This window comes from Battus philenor, unplaced genomic scaffold, assembly GCF_028537555.1.
Source record: "Battus philenor isolate CCGP_79_NKW_IND1 unplaced genomic scaffold, ilBatPhil1.0.hap1 SCAF_17, whole genome shotgun sequence".
NCBI lineage: Eukaryota > Metazoa > Arthropoda > Insecta > Lepidoptera > Papilionidae > Battus > Battus philenor.
Window position 1 is genome coordinate 4,982,708 of NW_027181679.1, and position 25,440 is coordinate 5,008,147.

The 25,440-nt window shown below is 33.8% G+C and overlaps 1 protein-coding gene across 1 annotated transcript in view; it reads right to left on the reverse strand.

The window, feature by feature from the left end:
• Positions 1 to 25,440, reverse strand: part of LOC137919813 (zinc finger protein 541) — a 225,385-nt gene that overhangs the window by 83,987 nt on the left and 115,958 nt on the right. The window contains exons 2-3 of the mRNA XM_068763010.1: positions 23,373 to 23,586; positions 14,064 to 14,168 (exon numbers count right to left, since the gene is read on the reverse strand). Of these exons, the coding sequence (XP_068619111.1) occupies positions 14,064 to 14,168; positions 23,373 to 23,586 (319 nt within the window). The remainder of the gene's footprint in view (positions 1 to 14,063; positions 14,169 to 23,372; positions 23,587 to 25,440) is intronic.

A 25,440-nucleotide genomic window follows, 5' to 3' on the forward strand; every position in this document is an offset into this window, starting at 1 on the left:
TATCCTGCCCGACAGAAATAGGAGCAAGCGACTTCTACCGCAGCTGTCCTAACTTATTTCATCAATCGTAATTCATATCCGACCATTATGACAGTAACTTAGCTTACTTTTACCATTAAGTAATTTCATATATAAATTTACTAAACACAACTATTTCATATGTTTCTAAATTGGAAATTTAGACTTCAGAGTATGAACATTGTTTTTATTGACAGAAGCGTAATAATTTCTGTGTTTTGGTTTAGATATCCCCATAAATAGGATAGGGAATAAAAACATCCGTAGACGAACTAAAGTGACCAAAATTACCCAGCAAATTGGAAAGTTATAATGAGAAGTAGGCAAGCAGCCGCTAAAAAGCAGGTCGCTTTCAACCGGTATTGAAAAGTAATGGAGGACGTATAGGTCTAGTAAGGACTTCCTAAAGCTGTAATAGTGATGATGTTGGAAGAAATGCTTGTCAGTCTTGCTTAAAACGACTCAGAAAGCGGCACAGAAAGAGAGAGTTGTCCCGCTGAAGCATTCAGATCTCTAAAGAGATTGTTACCCTGATATGAAATGAATGAAAAAATGAATGTTAATAAAGATTTTAAAATGAACTGTGTTTTATTGTAAATGTGTTGTAATCACCAAAATGTCACCAGTGATTTAAAGCTACGGTTACACACTTTTTACAAAAGGTTACTAAGGCTATTCTTTCGACATTATATTTAAATTTATGTTTATTAGAGATAATTACGCCATAAGTAAATAGAAATCCTGACGAAAAAATTATGAACTACTGGTTTAGTAATATATTAAATAATACTAAATAATTTGTATTTGTTATTATAGGCTATTAATTAATAAAAAAGTTATGAAGCTATGTAGAACATTAAAAGAAAATGATAAAGTTGCAGCGCTGTGGACGTAACAAGCTGTAGTGCGAGTTATTTGCTAATGTAGTCTACCCTCGCATCCTTCGCTTTGTGCATCGCACTGGAGTTTGTTGCTTTCTTTTATTTATTTAAGAACCGGGAACGGGGGTAATGCACTATCTAATGGAACAAAGGAAAATGAGCGACAATCAATTGTTTTCATTGTTTTAAGTGCATTCATTTACCGTGAGGATTAATTAAATTGTTTAATTGATAAGAACGCGGATGTCAATTATTTTAGTACCATGATTTTATTTTAATATTACAAAACTACTAGACGCTAAAGACGTTTATCTCATTGTGCTATGTTGACCGTAAATAAAACAATTCCTTTACACATTTTTGTTCCTTAAGACTAAATTAGATCTTAAAGATGGTAATACGCTTTCAGCAGTCGAAATGGACGCCGCAGTGGTTGCCTACTAATTATTCGCCCGCAGAAGAAAATGATGCCAGAAAAAAGGTCTAAAGAAAAAAAGTCTATTTTTTAAGTGTGATTTAAATAAAAAACGGATGTCAGAGTGAAAACAAGTAACAAATAAAATTTTTGGCTTCTATTAATTGAAAATTATGGAGCATATGGTTTTTATAAAAGAAAATGATACTTAAGAAAGTTTACTTGTTGCTATATATTGCAGAAACTAAACTCATTTTGCGATAAATTAAATACAATTGAGCCATGGAGAGGGCTGTGCTCGGGATTTCTCTTTGACAGCCACAAAGGCCACGATCGTACAACTGTAAAAAACCATGCAAACGCCAAGAAGTTAACATTTGACCCTCTTTGAATTATGGTCGATATACTTAATAGCATAATGAAGATGCAGATATGCGCCTACAACCCCACAGTAGATTGCCTTGTTACTTAATTGGATTATGTCAATTACCATATTGAGCACTATGTACATGACATACAAGGTATTTTAGACATCCTAGTTTGCTTTTATCTCTTTTATGGATGAAATAATGATATTTTTATATTATCGTTTTGATTTATATTTGTCCATTGATAATGTGTGCGTCGCTTAGCGAGCTTCGGATAGGGCTATGCTAAGATTTTTTATCTATTATTATTTATTGATTTATTATTATCTACGAGATCGAAGTAGTAATGGAGAGATAGACGTACATAAGTAAGACGAAGAGGAATCGTGCAGATCACATAGAGCGGTACATATGGCCGCCGGGGTCTTGAAGTTTTGGTGTTAAGTCCACGGATTGGTGATACATATGACACATACATCATACTATGTCCTCCTATAAGTTAACATTGTAAGGTCGTCGGAATACAATAGATGCAGTTGGCAGCTTTAAACAGGTCTTATTGGAAATCGATAGGAGAGGTCTATTTCTAGCAGTAGACTTCCAAGGCTGAAATGATGATGGTATATAATCCAATCATTGAAAATACAATAATAACCAATCAAGTGACATTTTTTAATTATACCGGACGCCGTCCAATCGGAATGCTAAACTTGTATCGAGCGACGGGCAGACTTAAGGAAATCGATCAGAAACCTGTTTCTTTCGGACTTCTCTCCTTTTCGTGTCTGCTGATACTTCTATTCCAGACTGGAATTAGGTGCATTAATGGATGTTCTAAGGATAAGATGCTAATGATGATGAATGTATATGTATATTAACAAAATTACGGCGAAATAATTCTTATATGTCGATTTACGCTATATACAAGTTTAAAATATCTCACAAAAACAACCGGCACGTAAATGTTTCGTTTATGCATTTTGTATCGAAGCTCAACTACCAAAGCCGGCGTTTTCCCATTATTACGCATAGATGAGTCGGCAAACTAAATTCGTTCTGCTCGAGTTGTATTTGATCATGCGAATTGGATTACGTTTTGAACTTTAATTACCGTTTAAAGTGCGGATATTACATCAAATTTTATGCAATTTAATGCAATGTTATATTTCATATCTTTAATGTGTGTTTTTATTATATAAATGTTTATATATTTATACGTCCCGACATGTGTATTTTTCACTGCAGCTCCTTCTCAACTAAATAAATTAATGCATAGTTCCTGTCTTTTTTATATGATACTACAATAACAGGTAACCATTTAATTGATGAAAACATTCAATAACTATATTTTTTAATTTCACGTTCGGTTAAAAAATATCTCAGAGAACATGATTGTATGAGATTGTCCAACACATGTATTAAGTATATCATATGACATACAAAAAAATGTGATGATCATCGTGACGATCTTTTGGGAGGCTTCAGCCTTGTAGTGCACGTACAAAGGCTAAAATAATGATGATAATACACATTTTAAAATATTTTACGAAATTTTAAAACTAAATAAAGAAAATGTAAGAGGTAAAAATAGAACAAATTTTTAGCACAGATATTTAATATGTCTTATAAGTAAACTATAGAACATTTAAAGACATTTACAATAATAATTCGTTGAAAATAATTAAGTATTGTTTGCTTTAAGTTTTAGCCTTAAGAGTGTCACTTAACATTTAAATACACACAAACACAATTAACATTTAAATTAATTTAGGTAATCACACTTTTTAATATAATTTATTGTTGCCACTTTGTTTGTGTATAATTATAAGTCAAATTACAATGGATTTGTTAGAGAAAGAACTGTATAACATGTTTACTTATTTCCTGCAGCGAAGTAATTTATAAGTACTAGCAACATTATCCCTTGTTGATACGAGATGTCTCTTGACGCCGTCGCGCAGTAGTTTAACTAGCATCTGTTAGAGACGTTCGCCGGCAATGCAAATCAGCAATTATAGAATCAAAATTGCATGTTAGTGCAACTGGATGCAGAGTCGCGGCGGTGCCACGTTGGCAACGTAACAATCACGCCTCTAGCGTGTCATTAGATAATGTAGTTTCTTCTATTCGCATCCAAGTACTTCGCGTTAGAGTTATGTTGTCCTTAACATTTTTTATATTATTATTAATCACTATTTCAGTCATAGGACGACCTCTGTTGAATACAGGTCTCCTATATTGATTTCGAATAGGACCGGTGTCATATTTCATTCAGCGTCTTGCAACGGACTTAACATATGTCCACTATGTGAGAATGTCCTATACTGTGCTTGCCTATTTGTGGTCTCCACTTTAAATCCCGCTCGCTAATTGCCACTTCGATTTTTTTGTTGGCCTCTCTCGTGGGACTGGCTGGTGGGACCTCCTGTTCACCTTTAGCTAACTGTGGAAAAGGGTTCTGAAATTTCTTATTAATTTTTGACGTTTCTCTGTATTTTCGGTCTCTTCTGTCAGTCGTCACATTATCGTTCATTCACTCTTCTAGGATACGTCACATAATCTGACATCCTCATACATTCATATTTCTTTGCATCGCCAATAATCCTCTCCTCAATTATTACAGTCTAGATCTATCTAACAATGTATCATAATGTGTTCTTATTTTATTAAAGCTTAAGTTATTTAATTTAACTAAAGAATATTATGCATATATTTTTATCGTAGTTTATAATTTTTGGTTTTTATCTCAATATTTACATTTTATTTCATTTCCCTATTTTTGTTAATTTAACAGCTCTTCTTTGTTTTATTCTTGTTTAATATTTATTACCCTATTTTAAATTTTGACTTTTTCGTTTTATTACTTACTGCCACTTCAATCCGCAAGGATTAATTTTGTTCGTCTACGTATCTTCTTATTTCTGATTTGATCTCGTAGAAAAATCTCGAGTATAGCTCTCTCCATAATCAATTGAGCGACTGTGAGTTTGCCAACAATGCTCAGAGTGAGAGATAACGTTCTTTTGTACAAACCATCATTGGTAATTTATGTTGGTTGTAAATAATATATAAATTATAATTTTGAATCATTCATTATTAAAAAAGTGAAATGAATGTGGACTCAACGTTATTATTTGAAGTACTAAAGTACTTACTGAGCATTAGTCAAACATCGTACGTCTTGTAAATAAAGATGTAAAGTTATTTTAACATTCAGTAATTAGCCGCCATTCGACGGAGCATGTTAAACAAAACGGCAAATAATTTTCCTTGCTTCGTTCATTTCCCGAGTGGCGATTTATTCTTTTTACTTTTTCTAGCGAATGTCCGTTGGCGAGATTTACATATTTCAAATATCCCGCAGAAAAGCGCCCGGAGTAAAGATAGAGTTTTATTAATTAACGAAAGTACTTTTCACCTTGTCCCTTTGTGACGCTCTCACAGTAATGAGACAGCGCTTTTTACGAGACTTAGAGCAACATGTTATTTCATATTGCGTGTAAATTAAAAAACAAATTTAAGTTTTTTAATTAGTACGAAATAAGCCTTCTGTCGCAGTCACAAACAAACGAAACTGGAACGCTGAAAGGTTTTTTCTATTAAGCAAGAAAGATTTTTCGTTGCCTTTCATTTAAAAAAAATGTATTTTCATTACGTACAGAACTTTTGTAAGTAGTCTAGACGGCAGATTAAGATTTAAGACCGACGTCCACTTAAGGCATAGGCACAATAGGCCACCTCCATACCCTTACAAATTGACTATTTGGAGGTGGACGGTACCCAGCGTCTTCTGACGATCTTACCAAAGTCGTCTGTGTGCCTAGTAGACGGACGATTTTGGTGAGGACTTCTATGGACTAATTAATATTGTCATTGTTAACAAAGGGCCAACTAATATATTGCCATTATCCTTATTAACCTAAATATGTTTGTTTCAAAATAAATACAAGAGGGAATGTTGCAGATACCTCCATCGTTTTACAATGCGATAACACGATACTATTTTTAATTACCACTAATATGACCACTGTTAAGATACAATTGCTTATAGGAAAGAAGGTTTCAATATGTGCAAAATCAGGCGAACATTCGTTACTATAATAGGTAACTATCACTTTTAATACAGAAGTGTTTGTGTCAGAGAGCAAGTGACAAATGAATTAAGTTGCGAACCCCGACGATGTTCTTACTAGTTAACGTTTCCCTACAGTTGGCAGACAAATGAGGTAGTTGCTTAAAGTGCGATCAATCATAGCTCGGTTTAAGTTCTGATACCATTACACGGTTACGTAAGTTATTCTCGAGAGTTTTACTGAAATCGATAGAGTTTAGTTTCACCAAAATGGTTGCGTGCTCCATGTTTTTTTTAAAAATACATATGTATGTTCCCATGGTACCTACAGAGATAGGTAATAAAGCTATGAGAAAACCCTATCTCTCTGTCTCGCAGCTTACTGATGAGATGGATGTAATACAATATTTACTGCACTAATAACTAACTGCGGAACTCGACAATATTTGCGTAAATGTGAATAGTCTTCTTTAGATCTTATAAATTCAATAATATGTGGGGAAGGTTTAAATGTAAGGATTGATGACTGCTCTTATTTTTCTCGCACTGTCCGCTTTCATTGACTTTAATTATATTGTCGGTATACCTACTATTGTTTCTTTAGATGACTTTTACAGCTTCATCGGTGCTAAGTTCACAGAACAGAAGGGTACGTAAAGTTATCAAAAATTAAAATTACTGGCCGCCTGTATTCTAGTAGCACGGTGACGCTAGCACGGAAAAAAAAAGGAAACAGCTCTACCTATATAGAGGCGTGTAGTGTGTTGTTGTGTGGCTTAAGAAGGTAGCGTGGGCCACTCGGTGATACAAAGAAGGATCCGGACGTTTATCTTATGCCTTGCAGTGGACGCCTATAAACTGTAATGACGATGATCATTGATTTTATTAATTCCAATAATTCCTGACATTCCTAATAGAAATCTCTGGGATTATGCCCAGCCGTGGACATATTATGGCTGAAATATGATGTTGATAATCATTGATTTTCCGGTTTCTTAATTGTAAGTTCAAACGAATATCGTTTCCTTTTGAATTATAATTAAATTAAAAATAATAAATCTATCACTAGGACTGTGTTTTACAGGTTTTTTCGCTATATATGGTGATGTTTGATGCGATTACATATCGGGTTTTCATCGGACTTACATCCCTTGTTATTCTTTGATTATAGCAAACTAGTTTAAAACAAGTTACAAACTAATATCGATAGCTTAATAGTACATTTCTAAAGCAAAGAGATATTTTGTTTAATTAAGAGAGATAAAAAGATATATTTATATAAATATATATAACAATTTTACTATATACGATGTTTTAAAATTAAGAATAAATAATATCATTATCTAGCTGTAAATAGTAGAGATAAACGCCGCCATGAGACCGACAATACGGTTTCTAGCAATGGATAGATGGTGGGAGCCATTAGCTAATGCGTTTCTACACTGCAAACTTCATTCAATTCTATTTCGGCTGAGACGTATAGAGGCCAAATATACTATTTGCATATAAATTCAGCTGGGATGAGTAACGCAACCAGTAAATCACAGACAGCGTTCATGAATATTATATAACATATACTATTCGAAGTACCAAATCATTGTATCTATACAAGTCTTTCTATTCACTATTATGTTAGAAATTAAGTTCGAATTTCGGGAGATATTCCGTCTTGTTGGCGGAGAAAATATACATTAATATTACAAGGATCGCCCGACAATGTTGGCTGCGAAGACTTCCTCCTGTTTCCTTTAAGTTGTCAGACAGTATTTTATGAATGGCAATACCCACAGAACTTAAAAATAAGTCATAAATTCTTTTGTCAAGCGTTCCTTTGGGACAATGTTTTGTATGCGACGTTGCTCGACAGTACGGATATGTGCCAATGCATTTCTTTGATAAAATTCTCAAGTGTGTTATACGAATTTGGAATAAAGCCAATGCTTAAACTGAAAGGAACAAATTATTCGCTTACAATCAAAGTACCGAATAACATTCTTAGAAGTTTCCACTCCCATTACACTTCGTAATTGAGTTTTCTGCTATAACAGCAGAGCTCCCTTTTGAATTTTATTCTTGCCTTTAACCAATATGTTTCATATAGTTAACTCAGTTGTAGTACGTGATATAGATATACTGAAAAGTGTCTTAATGGTTCATTACATGTACCAATATTATTAATCAAGATTCAGACGTGACGCTGAGTAGAATTTTGTATTTAAAAATATATATGAGTATCAAAAAACTAATGGGGTGGTTGTATCATTTATTTTGAGGTAATGATTATATAGCCTAGTAGATTGCCATGCTTAAGTGGCAGAGTGTAGGGAATGTAGCGCAAGGCTGTTACAGCCTTAAGGTTCTGGAGTAGAAACCTCAGACTAGCAAGCGCAGCAAAAGACGTCCGCTCATAGAAGATTTTGATAAGTTCATCGGAAAACGCTGTATGCAGATCGCTTTCAACTGGTCTTGTTGAGAAAAGAACATTGCCTCATTGGCGTACAAAGAGGATGGTGCCAGATCTTTCTCGATTACTGCCGAAAAGTTATAGGGATATTGGCCAAAATTAATAAAATACTATAATAGTGGGAAAAGGAAAAGATAAAATATGATATAGATATAATATATAAATAATAAAACAAATATAAGAAATTAAAGAATGGTGAAATGTTAAATAAAGAAAACAAAATAAATCGTGTAAAGTAACAGTCCGGAAGGAATGGTAAAGGAAAAAAGGCGATGTATAAAAAATAAAGGAATTAGAATTAATCTGAGAGCAAAAAGAAGAATTAATGAAAGATATCAAGATTGATATAAGAGAAGTAAGCAAATAAAAAAGAACGGGGAAACACGATCAAACTAAACTTGTTCCTGCGTACTCTGGACGGGGGAATGTTTGAGAGGCCCCAAAATGGAGGCTACTAAAAAAAACCTATCCTATCCTATTGGAAATATATCGAGGATATTTCCAGCGAGCCTATTTTAAACACAGGGTGTCCTATGGCTGAAATTATAATGATAATGATGAAGGTTGCTATTGTCCTCCTATCACGTCTAATATAAAAATATTTTTATCCAAAAATGACTGGAGTAACGACTTGAATAAGAGATCTTTAGATGTCGCGACAGCGTTGTTTTGTGTTCAGTGGAAAAATGGCTATTTATTAATTTATTTATGATAATTTCCACTTTCGATCTTTTACGCTGTTCACTTGCCCATGTCGAGAAAAGAATACAAGAGGAAAAATTAGAGTACAAATTGACAGAGCCTACAATCAAATTGAGCTTCACGACTAGGAGAATTTTAAACGCGCATTGATATTTCAACCCACGATTGTCTTTTGTTATCACCTTCACTTACAACATCCTTAATTCAGTAGATAGAGCAATTCGTTTCCAAAGCTTTATTATTATAATGTTAAAATTCCTTCACTTCGAAATAATTTACCCTACAATGATTTCATATATACACGTCCTGATTTGAAAAGAGTTCGTGACGAAATCAGACGAGGAAGCCGACCCCAAATATTGAAACAAGGTTCGAAAGAAGAAAAATCGGATATATCAATTTCTACCTTACCAGTATTTTATTTTACAACCAATCTTACGTAAATTTAAGTTGTTACCATAATGCAATAAGCGTGTCTGTATGATATAATTAATTGCAGAGAAAACTTTGTAGTTCCGAAGCATGCAGGCGTTTCAAACTTGTTACGTTTTCGCTGCGACATAAAACCGTGCTCGCGTATATATTTCATTTCTGTAACATAAATTGCTTGAGCCTGATATGTGAGGCGTAAGAGACAAATATGGGACTCAGGTTGCCAACTTCAGTTCCGGCGTCATGTAAGGTGCATGGTTGTAGGCAGGCGACGTCTATTTGTCGCTATGACGTTTGGTCGCATCTCGTACTCTGTTGTAACAAATGACTAACCTGTCACGTTTGAAATATGATGAGTCATGTAGCCCTCCATCGTACACGTGACTTGTAGCGTTCATGATACGGTACATGTACGTTGCATATTCTGTGTCGTACATCGTACTTACAATGACGTACTTCCAGTATATCGTTTAAAGATAGGAACTAATTTGTGGTGATTCCAAACAACATACCGATTAAAATTACAAAGTGATTCGTAAATCTATAATTTATAAGATTTAAGGTGTTAATTAATGTAAAGAACCTATCCAAAAATCAATAGTTTTAGAAACAATTAATAATCTCATAAAAACATAGTAAGGAAAATCGTTTTCAAAATTTGGATTACGACTTATTAAATTTAATAATTGATAATTATCTATTCCTGCAAACTTTGTACCGCTAAAAAAAATAATCCGGGTAATAATTTCATACAGCATGATTGGAAATCGGTATTAATACTTTAAAGATTTTTGCTAATAAATTAGGTATAGATTAATTCCTTAAAAGCTTTTACAGTTGTAACCAATCATCCTGTGTATTCTTATACAGGCTGTTTTTAACATTCGCTACGATAAAAAAAATGAAGAATGGTTATGGTTGTATTATCATCTATAAGATATAATTATTTTGAAAGATTTAAATAATGTATCGAGAATACAAAAGAACAATTATAATGAGAATTAAAGCTTAAGCAACTCCTGCATATGATTGGCAATAGGATTCCGTAGAGCTATTTAAACTTTATTGCAATTTAACTATAAAATATATATACCATGTATTTAAAATATTATTCTAGTTCTAGTATTATCTGCGAAATGTATTTCAAGTCACGGAGGGAGAAACACAAGGCATCTTGGTCATGCCAAAACCAGACGCCGCCTGGAGGTGTTTATGAAAATTGTTTACCGGTTGTGCGCAATTTCTTGTTGCCAGTTTCAAACAAAAATCTTTGCTCTGAACTTTACAATTATTAAACATAAAATACATATGTAGGTTATTAAAATATTTCTTCTTTTTTGAATATACATTCGCAAAAGTTTAATAACTTTTGTAATCTTTTGTTACGACGAACGTAGTATGAATGTAGCGTGATTTTTCCATATAGAAATATATGAATCAAACACTGCTCCTGAGCATGTCCTTAAATAATAAATACGAGTAAAAATAATTAAATGTGACTAGTTATACCGAAAAAGGTATCGAAGATACTCTAAATGGTGTCGATAGGTTGTAAGTTTCATGATCATAATATCAGGCGATAGGCGGCCGAAGGCATAGGCCCCACCCCTTAAAGATGACCACGATGACCGGCCTAGAGGTCAGTCTAGACTTCTCGCGACCTTAGCTATGTCGTCTATACACCTAGTGGGGGGCACACCCACGCCGCGTCTACCACTAGCTCGTGAGTTGTTTAACCATTATATAATAAAAAAATACAAGACTTGTTAGTAACAGACTGTAACCGAAGAGGTTGGAACTCTACCCTGCATAGTGACAGCATCGATACTTCAAAGAGGATCTTAGGCGGTATCTCTACCGTGAAATTAAGCGAGGGAAATGTAAATTCTCTTCCTACGTAACAAAATTTTAATAGCACGACAGCTGAGCTCATCGGCTTCGGCTTACAGAGTCACAGTAAACGTTTGCATGCAGTAACAGCTCGGCAGGCACGCGTAAAACGTTCCACTCTAAAATAAACCCGCTTTGAAATTTTAGATGCAGATGACAAATGGCACTAGGGAGCGCCCGCAGTAGTACTCGAGCCGGAGATTGCGTCACAAGTGACAGTCATAAGTTACCTTGCGCATAGAAACCGTAACAAATTTTTAAAAAACTTTTGATTAGTGTTGGCCTTTTTATATCGCTGAGTTGGAAGCCGAATCATTGCTGTCCATAGAAAATTCTGGCAAAATTTGATTTTGAATTTAATAATTTTTAATTTGGTTATGATAGATTACATTGCTTATTGAGGACAAGCTCAGTCGACCACTTATTCAGATATTAAATGCCTCATATATCAGAAGAACGGACGAATGAAACTCAGTGGGAAATCATTTTAAAGGTGTATCTTATACGCACACAAACGTTCTTTACTATTGTTTTTTAAACGAACAATGGACACTTTTGAACATTATCTATAGTGATTTTATGTCGATGAAAAACAATTTTTATTTGAACAAAATACGTATTTCATCACCTAACCAGTAAGATAGTACATCTGCAACTTAATTTACATTTATGTGTAATCTAACATTTTTAATAAATTTTGTCTGTGAGTTTTTTGTATATGCTACATATTTGAATAAATATGAAAAGTAATTATGCAACATTCAAAACATATTACAGAAAATGCTGTCGACTCGTGTTCATTAATTATAATTCCTCGTGATAATAATATTTTCCCTTACCGTTTTAAATAAAATTGTTAAAATCTTTATTGTTTAATTAGCCAAAATTGAAACATTCGACGCCGTTCAGATGTAATGAATCTTAATTTGGTTTCGGCACACTTAAGAAGATTTCGGCAACAGATTGTTATAAACTGTCTTATGCTTATACTTCACGGTACTTGAGCCATAAAACTGAGAACTTTCGTCCCCATCGTCGTGAGGTTGCCCCGTGAGACGCTTCTTCTACTTCCCTCGTGTCATCAATCTTAAAAGTTCCAAAAGGGGAAGACGAACCGATCTATTCCTCTTAATGCTCTGAGACCGCATTCATCAATTCACTCAGCATAAATTAATGCCTATCATTACATAAACAGCTATTTTGCTTTAGAGAAATCTAAACCGTAATAAATAGAGTTGCCTTCAATTATTTTCGAATGAATTCGATATAGCGTACCCACGCGTGACGTCTATATCTGTGATTGCGAACGGGGCTCGTCTTTGTGGAGATATTTCATCAAGACACGGAAGTAGAGACTCTCTTTGATAACTGTACAGTGTACGTAAGTTAGAATTCCTTAGCTTAAATTTTACGTTGGAACGCAAAACGAATAAGTCAAAGCGACTGCTCCTCCCAAGTACACTTTATGGTTTGTCTTTAAAGCAACGTACGTCTTTCATAAATTGCCTCTGTTCACTTAATAATGTTTCTCCTACGAACTTTGAAGTGATTTGTATTTACGGGTATTCTGCACAACACTTACATTATTGAACGTTGCTACTTACAGATTGTTACCCAATTAATTATTTTTGTATTTACATCAAATAAGTACAGAAATTAATAGGTATGAAATTATAGCAGCAAAGGAAAAGTTCGATAACAAGAAATTTTACGAGCTTATTATTTGTAATTGGCAAAGTTTGTTCATACGATGAGAATTATTCACGTAATGATTTTTTCGAATGAATTATGATTTAGATACGATAAGTTTTTTTTTTTTATTTGTGTCAATAAACACTGCCTCAATAGCAGCTCAAGTTTTTATTACAAAAAATTGAACACAGCTTTGACTTTAAGGTTACTCGGAGAAATGATAAAATGTGTTATATTAGTTCAATTATTTCAACATATGAGTTTTTTCCGTCGGAAATTAATTAATTAAAATTGCCGTCGCCCACTACAAGGCATAGACCTTCCCCAACGATATTCTATGGGGGATACACTATTATCGCCACGCTTAGCAGGTTGATTGCCAATGCAACTGGCCATCGTTTGGAAACTTACTTATGAGTAGTGTTATTTTTATATAATTAATGCACAAAGTGTTACATAAGGTTGTATCCCGGGAATCCAACCCGTGACTAATAATCGCATGCCCCAGTTATTACTAGTGAACTACAACTGCTCAGCTAGAAAACATTCTATAAGTGTTGTATGTAGAATGTCTATCTATTTATAATATTTGTATATGAGATAGACATAGTTTATTATCTTTATTCACTAAACTAGTGTTTTCGATCAGTAGGTCGCTGTCCGAAGCCTTTGCCTTGGGTCAAAGCGAAAAATGTACTTCAAATTAAATACATTTTTACTAAGAAGTAGACTTGTTTATATTTAAAGAACTGTCAAGTCGCAGTGTTATTTTTTCAATGTAAATAATCAAATAATTTTGCTTGTCAAAGTTAAGTTCTCTTTAAACTTAATTAAATTTCGTATTTATTTATTACCCTGTATCTTATTTTACAGTATAAGTTAAACTATAGTCTAGTAAAAGATAAACTTTTAGCCGAAGGAGGTCGCCACACCGCCAAGGACCGGAAAAAGTAGCGTTGAATGTCCACACGCAAGGTAGACTAACAACCTGGTTAAGTTCCACTATAGACGCTTGATGCTATTGAAACATGTAAAGCAAGAAATATCTCTTTGTTAGTAGTATCTTCATACGGTGTTTTAATGTGTAATAAACCATGGTTCTTTATTTAATAATTGAATTTATACTCACCATTATCGTGGTCAGAGAGCGGCAAACTGTCGGAAGCGTCGGAGGCAAGTGCCAGGTCGGGCGAGGCAGATCCCAACAGAGCTGTCAGGCCATCGTGCTCGCCATCTGTAAAAATATTGCATAAATATCGCAAATGACACCCGTGGGAGTACTTCGCAATCCGGCATTAAAACGTGAAGAGATTTAAAAAATGTGCCGCGAATTTTAGTACTGGCCACGGAATTTTTTTATCATTTAAATTATGAAGAATTTATGTTTATTTGCGGCACATTCAAAATTTAGATTTTGTAGTAATGTTATAATTTTAGATTACTAAATAAATGTACAGCAGAAAACGTAATTAAGATATTAAATACAATGATTATTAATATTTAATGTCAAAAGTAGTCGGAAAACATGTTTTGTAAGCAGTTGCTAAAATTTTTAATAAATAACAATAATTCTTCCGGATCACTTGTTTTAAATTATGTATTCTTTTGAGTGTGAATGTTTTACGTAACTTAAATTAGAATTTCATTTCATCATTTGACACACACTTGGATACAAATATTTTTTTAAAAGGTAATAAGAACTCAAAGAATTATCGGTTAAAATTAAAGTTTATTATTGCATTGTTAAATTAAAAGCTATATATTTTTTAGCAAATTTGTACATAAAAAATAATAAATTATTATTTCCTAACTATTAAAATAGTATAACACTATAATCAAAATCATTTCAGTCAAAGGATGTCCACCGCTGGGCATAGGCCTTAAATATACATTTCTAATAGGACCGTAGACAATCGTCCTATATCCTATGTATTCAGTATAATAATAAACCGTTTATAAATGATCATAAGTGGTCTACTTCTAAAACAAACAACTCTCTTTATCGAAGCAACGGTTAACTAGATATATGGTGTTTGCATCTATTACGCTCTTTTGTTAAAAAAATATACAACTTGATTAGTACCTGTTGCGCTACGGTTCCGTAGGATAGTGTAAGTCTCTTGTAGAAATACCTAAAAGCACTCAAAACTTGCTCAACTTCAAATCCCTATAAATTATTTATGGCATTTGAGTAATTTACTTAGTCTACGCCCCGGGCACTTTCATAATTATGTAAGGCCGAAGTTGGCTGTGTGATCCTTGGCTATCTGTTAACGGGAATTTAGAATATTAATTCCGCACTTAATAAAATGAAAAGTTAACGAAATATTCTGCGTTAATATGTCAGCAATTTTTACGACTTTCTTGTAATCCTAAAAATGTCATGGGTTTTTTGTTATTATTATTTTAAATTCTTTTATGTTTAAGGTTGAATAAGGGTTACCTAAATAATTTGTTATTTCTATACAATTTTTTTGTTATGTCTTTGGCCAAAAGTTTATGGGACACTTTTCCTAATTCAAATTTCTTTTTTTCTGGAGACGACATTACGATTCACTTTTAATACATTTGTTGATATGAGAATTTTAAAAGGTATGCACACTTTGTCGGTGAATTGGTAAGATGAAATAGCCGGAGCAGACTGCATGTCGCGCAGAACTGACAGCCGCTGGGACATTAGGGTTCTGTAGTTGAGATCACGAACCGGCAAGCGCAACGTGAGACATCCAACCAAAAGGTGATCAGACGACTTTGTTTAATTCACCGAAAGGCGCCGGGCGCGGACTTCTTTCAACCGGTCCTACTGGAAATTTCTGGAGATGCCCAAGTCTACCTGAGGACACCATGCGCTTGAAATCACGGTTATGCTTTAATTTTGACAGATGATTATTTTGTATTACTAGAGTGCTCTTAAAAATCCTCTCGTGGAGCTTCTTTAATAAAGTGTTGATCTTCTTTGTGTTATGAATACCATTTATCCTTAGGCTTTAATAACTAAAATAAGCTCGGTATAATGACTGACAAAAATGTCATATTATCTCAATATTCTCTAGTACATTGTTTTAAAGACTTCGTTAAAAACATAAAACTAGTAAAATTATTCATATAGGATTATTTACAGCAACGTCAAGAGAAGAATGCCAGAATTGCATAATTTCATAAAAGCTAGAATCAGATTGAACTCTTCTATAATGGCACTCTTACTTTACGAGTGTTCCAAATGCATCCTAACCTGAAAAGAGCCCCGAGGTAATTCATTCCCAAGCTTTATTATCACTTGAAAACTCTTCACATTTTAATATGATCACTTTAATCTTCATTTTTGTCGCAAGACATCTTTTACTAGACAAGGCTTTTCCAGAAATTTTAATGATACCGATTGGAAGCGGCCTGTATGTACCGTATTCCGATAGATGCGATTAATTTACAAGTGTTATTTATTAAAGTATACGAGTTTTGATTGACAATGAATGAAATATGTAAATATTAAAGAAGTGGCAGTTAATATTATCTGTGTGTTTGATTTTAGCGTAATCTAGGAATCAAAGGCTGTGCGTTACGAAAGGTTGCAAGGGATCGTTGGGAAACGGTCAACATTAATTACAAAGTGGACTATCTCCGGGCACCCATTCGCCGCGCTCTGTCGGCCTATTCGGTTTAATTAAATGAGTACTAAGCAAACAGCGTCGGATCCGCCGGAGCGTATTGCGCTGGAAGTTACGGTCGCGCAGTTTGTAAGTTTTCGGCAGTAAGTCAAGTCGAGAGCGATATTACTTCATTTGCAACTTTATGAAGCAGTATTTCCCTTCGGCGGCCGAGTGCGCTCTCGGTTATTTTATGAAAAAACTCTCAGGCAGTTTCCTTGAAATTATTATCCTGTGATGCCGCCCCGGTCCTTTATTCCAGACGTAGTGGGGAAAAAATGCCTCGTAAACGACTCGCCCTTGTTATGTTTTGTCAAATAAAACGCTGACTATGTATTTAATTAGCGATGCCGTTTCTTATTCGCGTTTCGTATTCCTCCGTTTTCTTAATGAATTGTACTTTTAAGGGTCTACGTCTTACTTTGTATAATAATATTATTAAAAGACTATTACTTTGCTGTGCAACCAATTTTTTATATTTTGAACTCCCCTGTTTTCATTTTATTTTTTGTTCATTATTATATATACATAATAGTAAACATCTCGCCATCGATTTGGATATGGCGTTTCAAAACGGTGACTACCTTTAGTTATAAAGGAAAGTAATAATAAATAGAACCAAAACCATATCAATTTTCCATTATCATTTTAGACATAAGACGTCCATTGCCGGACATAAGCCTCTCGTTCACTTTTCAGTGCTATGTAAAAAATAAATTTATTACAAATTTCTGCTAACAGTACCTATTCCATCGTTATTTGAGTCAAGAGTTTACGCTTAGGTTATATTAATATAGTCTATTACATACTATACTATAGTGAATTACAGTTATGTAAAATAAAATAAAAATGTTGTAGAAAATATAAAGTAAATAAATGGTTAAATAAAAGTGTGTTTAATTTATGAATGAAGGAAACTAAAACGACCTAAGTTTAAGAAATAGAAAAAGGAATTTCAGTAAGAAAAAGGAAAGTTGATTCCGTTAGTAGATTAAGAAACAAACTTTTCCAAAGATTTTATTGAAAAGATCAACTTGGTATTGAAGATTAGCAGAAAGTAGGAACCGTCGCTTATACAAAGGAGCAGCTTGCGCTGAAAGCACTTTAGTGAGTCGCACTCGGGAATTATATCGAATCATCGTTTAAGAGATTTTCCCCCGGCACCGGCTATATTTGTTGAAGATCCTAGGGTTTGCGTTTTAACTCCACTTCAAAGCAGGGTTTACGATTGTTGGTAATAGACTTTCTAAGGCAGAAAATTGTGTTTCGCGTGAAACCTTGTCCTCTTTTGTAGAGCTCCCTCGCTTCGATTAGTTTATATAAAACTTTGTAAGCTTTACTTATCTAACACTTGTGGAATATTGTCCTTAATTTCTGTAATTTTTAACAAAAGAGTTCTCACATTTCATGCTTTTACGATTTTATTTTGAAGATTTGAAGTTTTTAATATGTTATGTCTAAAAATTGTTGAAAATTATCATCCTGTATAAAACTGTGTAACAACAATCCTATATTGATTTAAATGTATATAATTGCTCGTATTCTGTGTGGGAAAGCGGATCCCTTGTCGAGAGTTGAAATGTATTCGGGTTTTGACACCACGTCTGTCACATGTCAGAAAAGCGTCTGATTTACCACAGCGCGTATGGAGATTGGTTACTGCAACCCATGTTATTCTTAATGTCATTAGAAGAATAATTTATATCATAAATCGATTTCATACATAGCTCACCCGGATACAACAGTATATAAATGAGTTGATTTCGGATTTAAAAATTTACACCGCCGTCTGTTGTTTTGGTATGATAACAATTTTAAAAGATGAATTTATTTTTTTAACTCATAGAATCCTATTTCGTACAAAAATAAATCTAAAAACAGAACAATCATTAAAATTGACCCAGCTATTCTTAACTTATAAATGGTGTAACTAAGATGACTTTATTTTATTTATACAGATATTAATATTTTGAAATACTTTTTTTTTTTTTGGAGACAAACTGTTTTTCTAATTCGAGGTCTATAAATGTCTAAATTTTAATAAAGACCTGTTTTATATATTTTTATTTATTAAGAGTGGTTGAAGTGGTGGTTTATTGACGTCAAGTTATTGAATAAAAAATCATATTGTATCGACTGTAATGTAATTTAGTGTAGTATTGTTATAGTTCCGCAGGTCGGCGGTTTTCGTGTTTTCTCAAATCCGTGTACCATCCGGTTGCGATATATTGTAACGTTTATTAACAAAGTTATACGAGGGTTCGTGTTTGTCGTAAAATTTAATAGAACCGGCCCCGTGCGAATTTACGTGGGTCCAATTATGATGTTCGCATGCGCTTATCTCGGAGATCCGTGATTTTCTGGAGTTCAAAAAGTACAACTACCTCTTTAGATTCAACATAATAATTTAATAAAACATTTATTGCTAATAAATGTGTATTTAATTTAAAGCTATATATGCGATTAGAGAGTGGAGTTAATCTGACGTATTCGTTCCTCCTTAAAACTCTTTAAAGGTGAGAAGGATGACAGCCAAGAGTGAACGAAGGTGTGTGACTAGTCTTTATGTAAACTTGTAAACATAAGGACTACAACAACAATTTACAATTTCGACCCTAACGCAATCATAACGCTGTCATTGGACAGCGATCACATCACTGATGGTGTCCCAATTTAAATTGGCGTAAATTCGAATGCCGAATGATTTAATACAAAAGTATTAGCCAGGTATATGGAGCGTAAACGCTACCAATATATGATTAAAATAATACTCATATTCAATGCAAGGTCCAAAGGATTATTTTGTATTACAAAGTTTCGAAGGCAACAAGGCTAAGAAGCTGTTAAAAATTACTCTGCTACACATTGTCTAAAGCCCTATAGTGTTTGTATTTTGAAATGATATTCTGATTCGATAATTTTAGGAATCATGTTCAGTGGATGTTTGAGCGATAAAATAAAATATGAGATTTTAACGCGACTATTGTTCTCTGCACTAAAGAAAGTTGTGGTCTGAAAATACTGGAGCTCTGGTAAATTCATACGAAATTAAGACCCAATACCGCGTAATGGAAATCATTTAAAGAGACTAATGTCCGGTAGTGGCCGTTTATTTATTAAAATAATTACAAAAGATGTTCAAAATTTAAAAAAAATAGATACATAAATTATGTTGCTAAATATAATCATCTAAACAATAAAACAACTTTGGCATTTTATAAAAGCAATAACAAAAAAAATAAATTACCGCAATTACACACGAGGTTTATCATGATACATGAAGTATTCTTGTACATTTATAATCGACATCCATCATCCGTTTTTCTTGCGAAATAACACTATTAAAATAATAATAATACACAAGAAATGATAAGTTTAAAAGAAAAGTAACTAAATAAACGTTAATATCTTATACTCACAAGACTTTAAGATGTAAACAATATGTCGTAATAAAATACATCTTAATAATTAGTTTTATCGATATGTTTTGTTTATATTAAAAACTATACAACTATACTGTTTTTACGATTCGAGAATACTTTTGGATTGGTGAGTTTTGTATCGAAAATATTTCATGGAAATATCGGAAATATAACTAAATGGTACATTTATATTCCATTGACGCATTTTTTCTGTATTTTTAGCCCTTACTCCTACAGCCCCGCGCCGGAAAACAATCCGAAAGAGTGACAATACATCTTGCAAAATACATTTTCCCCTCATTTGCCCATTTTGAGAATAGCGTACACTAAACTGATACCATTTGTCTTTGTATGATACTGACAAATAAGAAAGTTAGACTTTACTAAGAAATAAGAAAATTTTACTATAAACAAATGGGACTAAAATTATTGATGTACTATCTATGAAGCCATTTACGGTGTTGTAACCCTGGGCACACATACGTTTATTGGCAATTTTCTTTTAATCTAGCATAAGATCTATTTTGAAAGTGTAAACAGTAATCACAGAAAGATTTACTAACTCGATGAAGCCGATTCTTTGGTATACAACGTATGTTTTTTTAGTATTTACGTTGTGTCCTCCTTGTTTCAGCCCATAGATACTCGTTTGCAGGCATAGGCCTCTCCCGGAGTGTACTAATATGGCAAGCAGAGGACGTTACTGCTCATCTTCTGGAAACTTGTGAGCAATGGCAATATTATTACACAAATTGTTTATTAAATAATCGTATCGAATATTACATAATTGTTCTGGGAATCTAACCTGCGAAATACGACCGCAAATCTTAGTACCACCGCTGGGCTATCACTGCCCTCGTCGTGTACTTCTTGAGGGATACGGTAATTATTTGTATACAATAAATTTTTCGAGTAACTTCATCTATAAAGAATTTTTTCAGAAAATAATTACGCGCTATTTTAAGATGTAATAACGGCTTTTTTGTATTACAGGAATACTCTGTCATTCAGTAACTGTAGTGTAATATATTATGGTCGTTACGGTCTCTCGTTGAGTACAACTGAGCACGCCTTCGAAATCAAAATTTATAAACGGTACAGCCACACATAAAATTTCGTAATATATTGTTTGTTCTTTAAGTATTCTTATCGCGGAGTGTATGAATAGAAACATGACTTCAACATTCCTAAGCCGTAGAAGTAAATATTTGATAGTTTCAAATAAATATTTTCACTATTGAGTACGTTGAACACAAATAGCATGAAGCAAGTTTAGTATTCGTAGAGCAATAACAACTATTTAAGTGCACGCGGAACTAAATTGAACAAAGCCAAATATCTGGAATATTATTTAAATCAAAGCTAAGGTTATAGATTGATAAATTTCTATAGCATGCTCGTGCAGTGAAAGCGAGCTGACTGTTATGACTGAATGAGGGCTTCTGAATCATTTACGATATTAAAATTTTTGGGTTTAATAACAGGCCAGTGATTCTAAAGCAGGACAGTTCAAACATTTCAATTTGTATCCATTGGGGTACTGTGGGGTTTGTTCATTATTTAGAACAATTAGAAATCTGCTAAATTTATATCCTTGAGCAGGCAATTTCATCCAATAAGGATCTAATTTAAAACTTTATTTGTCCCGTGACCTTGTCTACACTAAATTTGATAGATTCCGATGAATGTAATTTAAACTTTTACAAAGATAAAAGTTGCTTATATATTTCACTGTAAAAGGATAAATTGAATTATTGTTAAAGTATTTTTATTTCAGAGCAACGCTTCGGCGAATTTGTTTTCAATATTCTGAAACCGTCGGAGAATAGTGACTTTGTAGCAGAACAAAAGAATTGACGAATAAGTCCGTTCAGAAAAGCTCTTTGGTCAAATTATAAACTTGTGCAATGTTTGTTTACTTACTTTGTTGTATGAAACTAAACGTCGAAGTGAATTCAATCGCACATTTTTTTTTTGGGTCAGACATCGAAAAGTACACTGAAAAAAGGCATTAATCACTACTGTTATGTTGCCACTCCGTTATGTACGTCGATAAACTCGAGAAGCGCTGTGAACTGGATTTGAATGCACAATTCCATGTAAGAATTTCAAAACATAAACCACTTCGGAGCGCAGGCGAGTCCAGGGACGTACCGTACGGCTCTTCCCCGCTGAGTACAGCAAGTTGAACGTGCTTGCGACATCCGAATGCCAATTTTGTTGACGTCGGTTTTATGCTCTTGTAAGTTATCGCCGCAGGAGTGTAGTGTGATTAATACATTTCCCCCGGGCCGTCTGAGGTCGCATAAATCTCTAGTTAGAGAGCTCAATTTCGGCCCGCTAACTCGATCGGGTCCCGTGATAATCCAAGACTTCGTCTACTTTACAGTGCTTCAATTATAGACTACACGGTGGTTTGTCTATAACTGTATTATTGTATTCATGTTTCGAATTACGAATGTTGTTTGATGAATTTAGATTCCGAGCTTTCATGTTATCTTGTTATGTTAAGATAAAACTTGATATGTAGTATTTTTATTTAAAATATTTATTTGTAATGTTTACATCGTTGGAATCTAAACTCTATATTAAGAAGATTAATGGATGTCACATATCTTTTTAGGTTTTTTAGCTTTATCCCGTGCATGCTGCTTTTAATGTGATCTCTCCCATAAAGGAGCCGTTGTTATCCGATAAACATTTATTTAACATGGGACTTATAAATGAAGACTAGAAATGAAGATTATAAAAGAAGATATAAATTATTTTCCATAGAACACCGTACTATATAGCCCCATAATTATATTGTTTAAAAAATCTCATATTTCTTAGATATTTTTTTAACAGAAGTTGTGTATTCTTGGAATAAATTACTAGCAAAAAAAGGACTCTTATTCACATCACTTTATTCTACTTGCAGTTAATCCGTTTTTTTTTTGATTCGTTCTTTTTATAACCTTCAAATAAATAAATGAGTGAATACATAAATAAATTCTTTTTATCTCCATAATTGCCATTATTTCTACCTTAGGACATTCATTGCTAGGCATTGGCTTTTATTATTGGTGCGGGCAGCGCAAGACAGGTCATCGGTAATCTTTGGAGGAGGCCAATACCTTGCAGGGGGCGTCGGTTGACTAACATGAAAACATCCATCATCGTTTATATAGCCCAAAGACGCGACCAAGTGATGGGTCGTTCTTTCGTCGGGTAGTTATTTTAAATGTTTTTATTTTTTTGATGCCTTATAAGAAAGTGTAATCTGATTCTAGTTTATATCAAATTATATACTTCTGGCATTATTCTAATCTTTATTCTAATCTTTATTTTTATTATTATAATCTTTGCGGGTACGGATAAATGAAAGTGTACCAATATCAGCAGCGACGTGCAGTAGGTCGGCGAGTAGTTCAGGCTCGTGGCAGGCGATGGCGAGCCTGTCGTCGTGGAGCTTGGCCGCCTCTATCTCGCCGGGCGCCGCCTCACGCAGCTGCAGCGCCACCGCGCCCTCGCCGCCCACCGCCGCGCTGTACATCAGCACGGCACGCGGCGAGAACGTCGGCAGCGGCAGCCGTGTCGTCGCCACCTAAACAACAACAAATAAACTTTTTTATCCATGTTCAGCGTCTTGTTTCACTGTTGGAAATAGGCGTTCTCAATGCATTTGTAAATTCCTTAGATAGAGCTCCATCTCAGATATATTGAATATGAGGCCACGGAACATAGGGCACATAGGGCTATTAAATTTGATTTATTCTCTCTTCTTGAATTAATACAAACAAGAACTAGTTTTCATTAGTTTAATGATTAATAGATATTATATAATTGAGAGCAGTTATAGCCCAACGTTGTGAGACTTGCGATTGCAGGTCGCTCGTTAGATTCCCAAAATACAATTTGAAATTATTTTCTTTGTGCATTAATTTTATAGGTTAGCTACTGCTCACAAACGAGTTTCCAGAAGATATGTAATAGCGTCTTCTGACAAGTGTGGCGATTGTTGTATATCCCTCCATAGATATCTTTGGAAAAGGTCTATGCCTTGTAACTGAACGATCATATAACGGTTACAGACGTACCAGACGTATATAGACGTATATAGACGTATATAACGTATATATAAAGGCATGGAAAGAAAAATAAGTAGAATATTATTTTCATTTATTTACTTAGAATGCATGTTAATAACAAACATTTGCATTCTTTTATTATGTTCTCGTATATATATATATGACGGCGCAGTTGCGTCGCCGTGCTGTCAGTCAACGTCAAGAGTGACTTGTTAGTCACTAACGGAGCGTCGTGTCGATGGTAGCGGAGCGGCCATCTTTGATCAAGACTTAGTTTTTTATAGGAGGGTCGCCAGCGCGCAGCTACCGCGACGAATCGCTTAATATCGTATCAATCATTATGATTTCCTTCATTCTGAATGTGTAAATAAAGTGATGGTAAAGGAAATACAGCAATAATTTTGAATCATACGATAGATTACTTAAAATTTAAATTTTCATAACCTCCGTTGACCACGCCCACCTGACGTGGATTTTGATGAAGGCTCTCATGTGCTTTCATATATCATAGTCATAGTCGTATTATTGTCATGAATATCATATATATGAGTAGAGTATTAATGTCCGTAAGTGATAAATATAAAAACTATTTTTTTATGAAAGTCAAAAATACTAAAGATTGCTGGGGGAATTAGGTCATAAAACAGAACCCAAAGATCTGTTAGCAGGATTATCTATATTCTGTACTTAATAAGTAGCAAGATTTTTTCAATGGCGGCCTTCTATAAAGCCTTTTGCTAGCTTGATTTTTTAAAATAAATAATTTCACTTCGCCTATTATTTACATCCCTACATTACTTTTAGAAATATCATTGCAAAGCTATTATTAACTATACAACGCGTATTTATTTTATTGAGTGTTTAATTGAAGATAACTAAATAATAATGTGACAATAGAAGAAAGCTTTATTAATTTATAGATCATATATTTAGGATACATGTATATTCATAATAACAAAGATTCATAATTGACGCAGTGAACGCGCTGGTAGACGAGTGTAAATAAATAGTTTGTCGCGAGTAATTATCGGTTCTATTGTTAGCGGGCTTGTAACGACTATGAATTATAATGCGATTAAATTCGACCCGCCCTCGTGGTAAATTAATAACGCCACGTTATATCAAAAGCGAATAACACAATGCGAACGATTTATACTGTTTTCTTTTTTTGGTACGATTATATCAAGTTTTAATTCAAAGTCAATAGGGAATTTATATAATAGTTTATATTAATGGAATCCAGTGTTTTTGTCGATCTTTTAATCAATGACTGTACCGGGTGATTGGAAATGAATGTAAAAGCTTTAAAAACTTGATTATAGACCATTTATTGTTAATTAAAGTATGATACACCCTATCCAATAATCAAT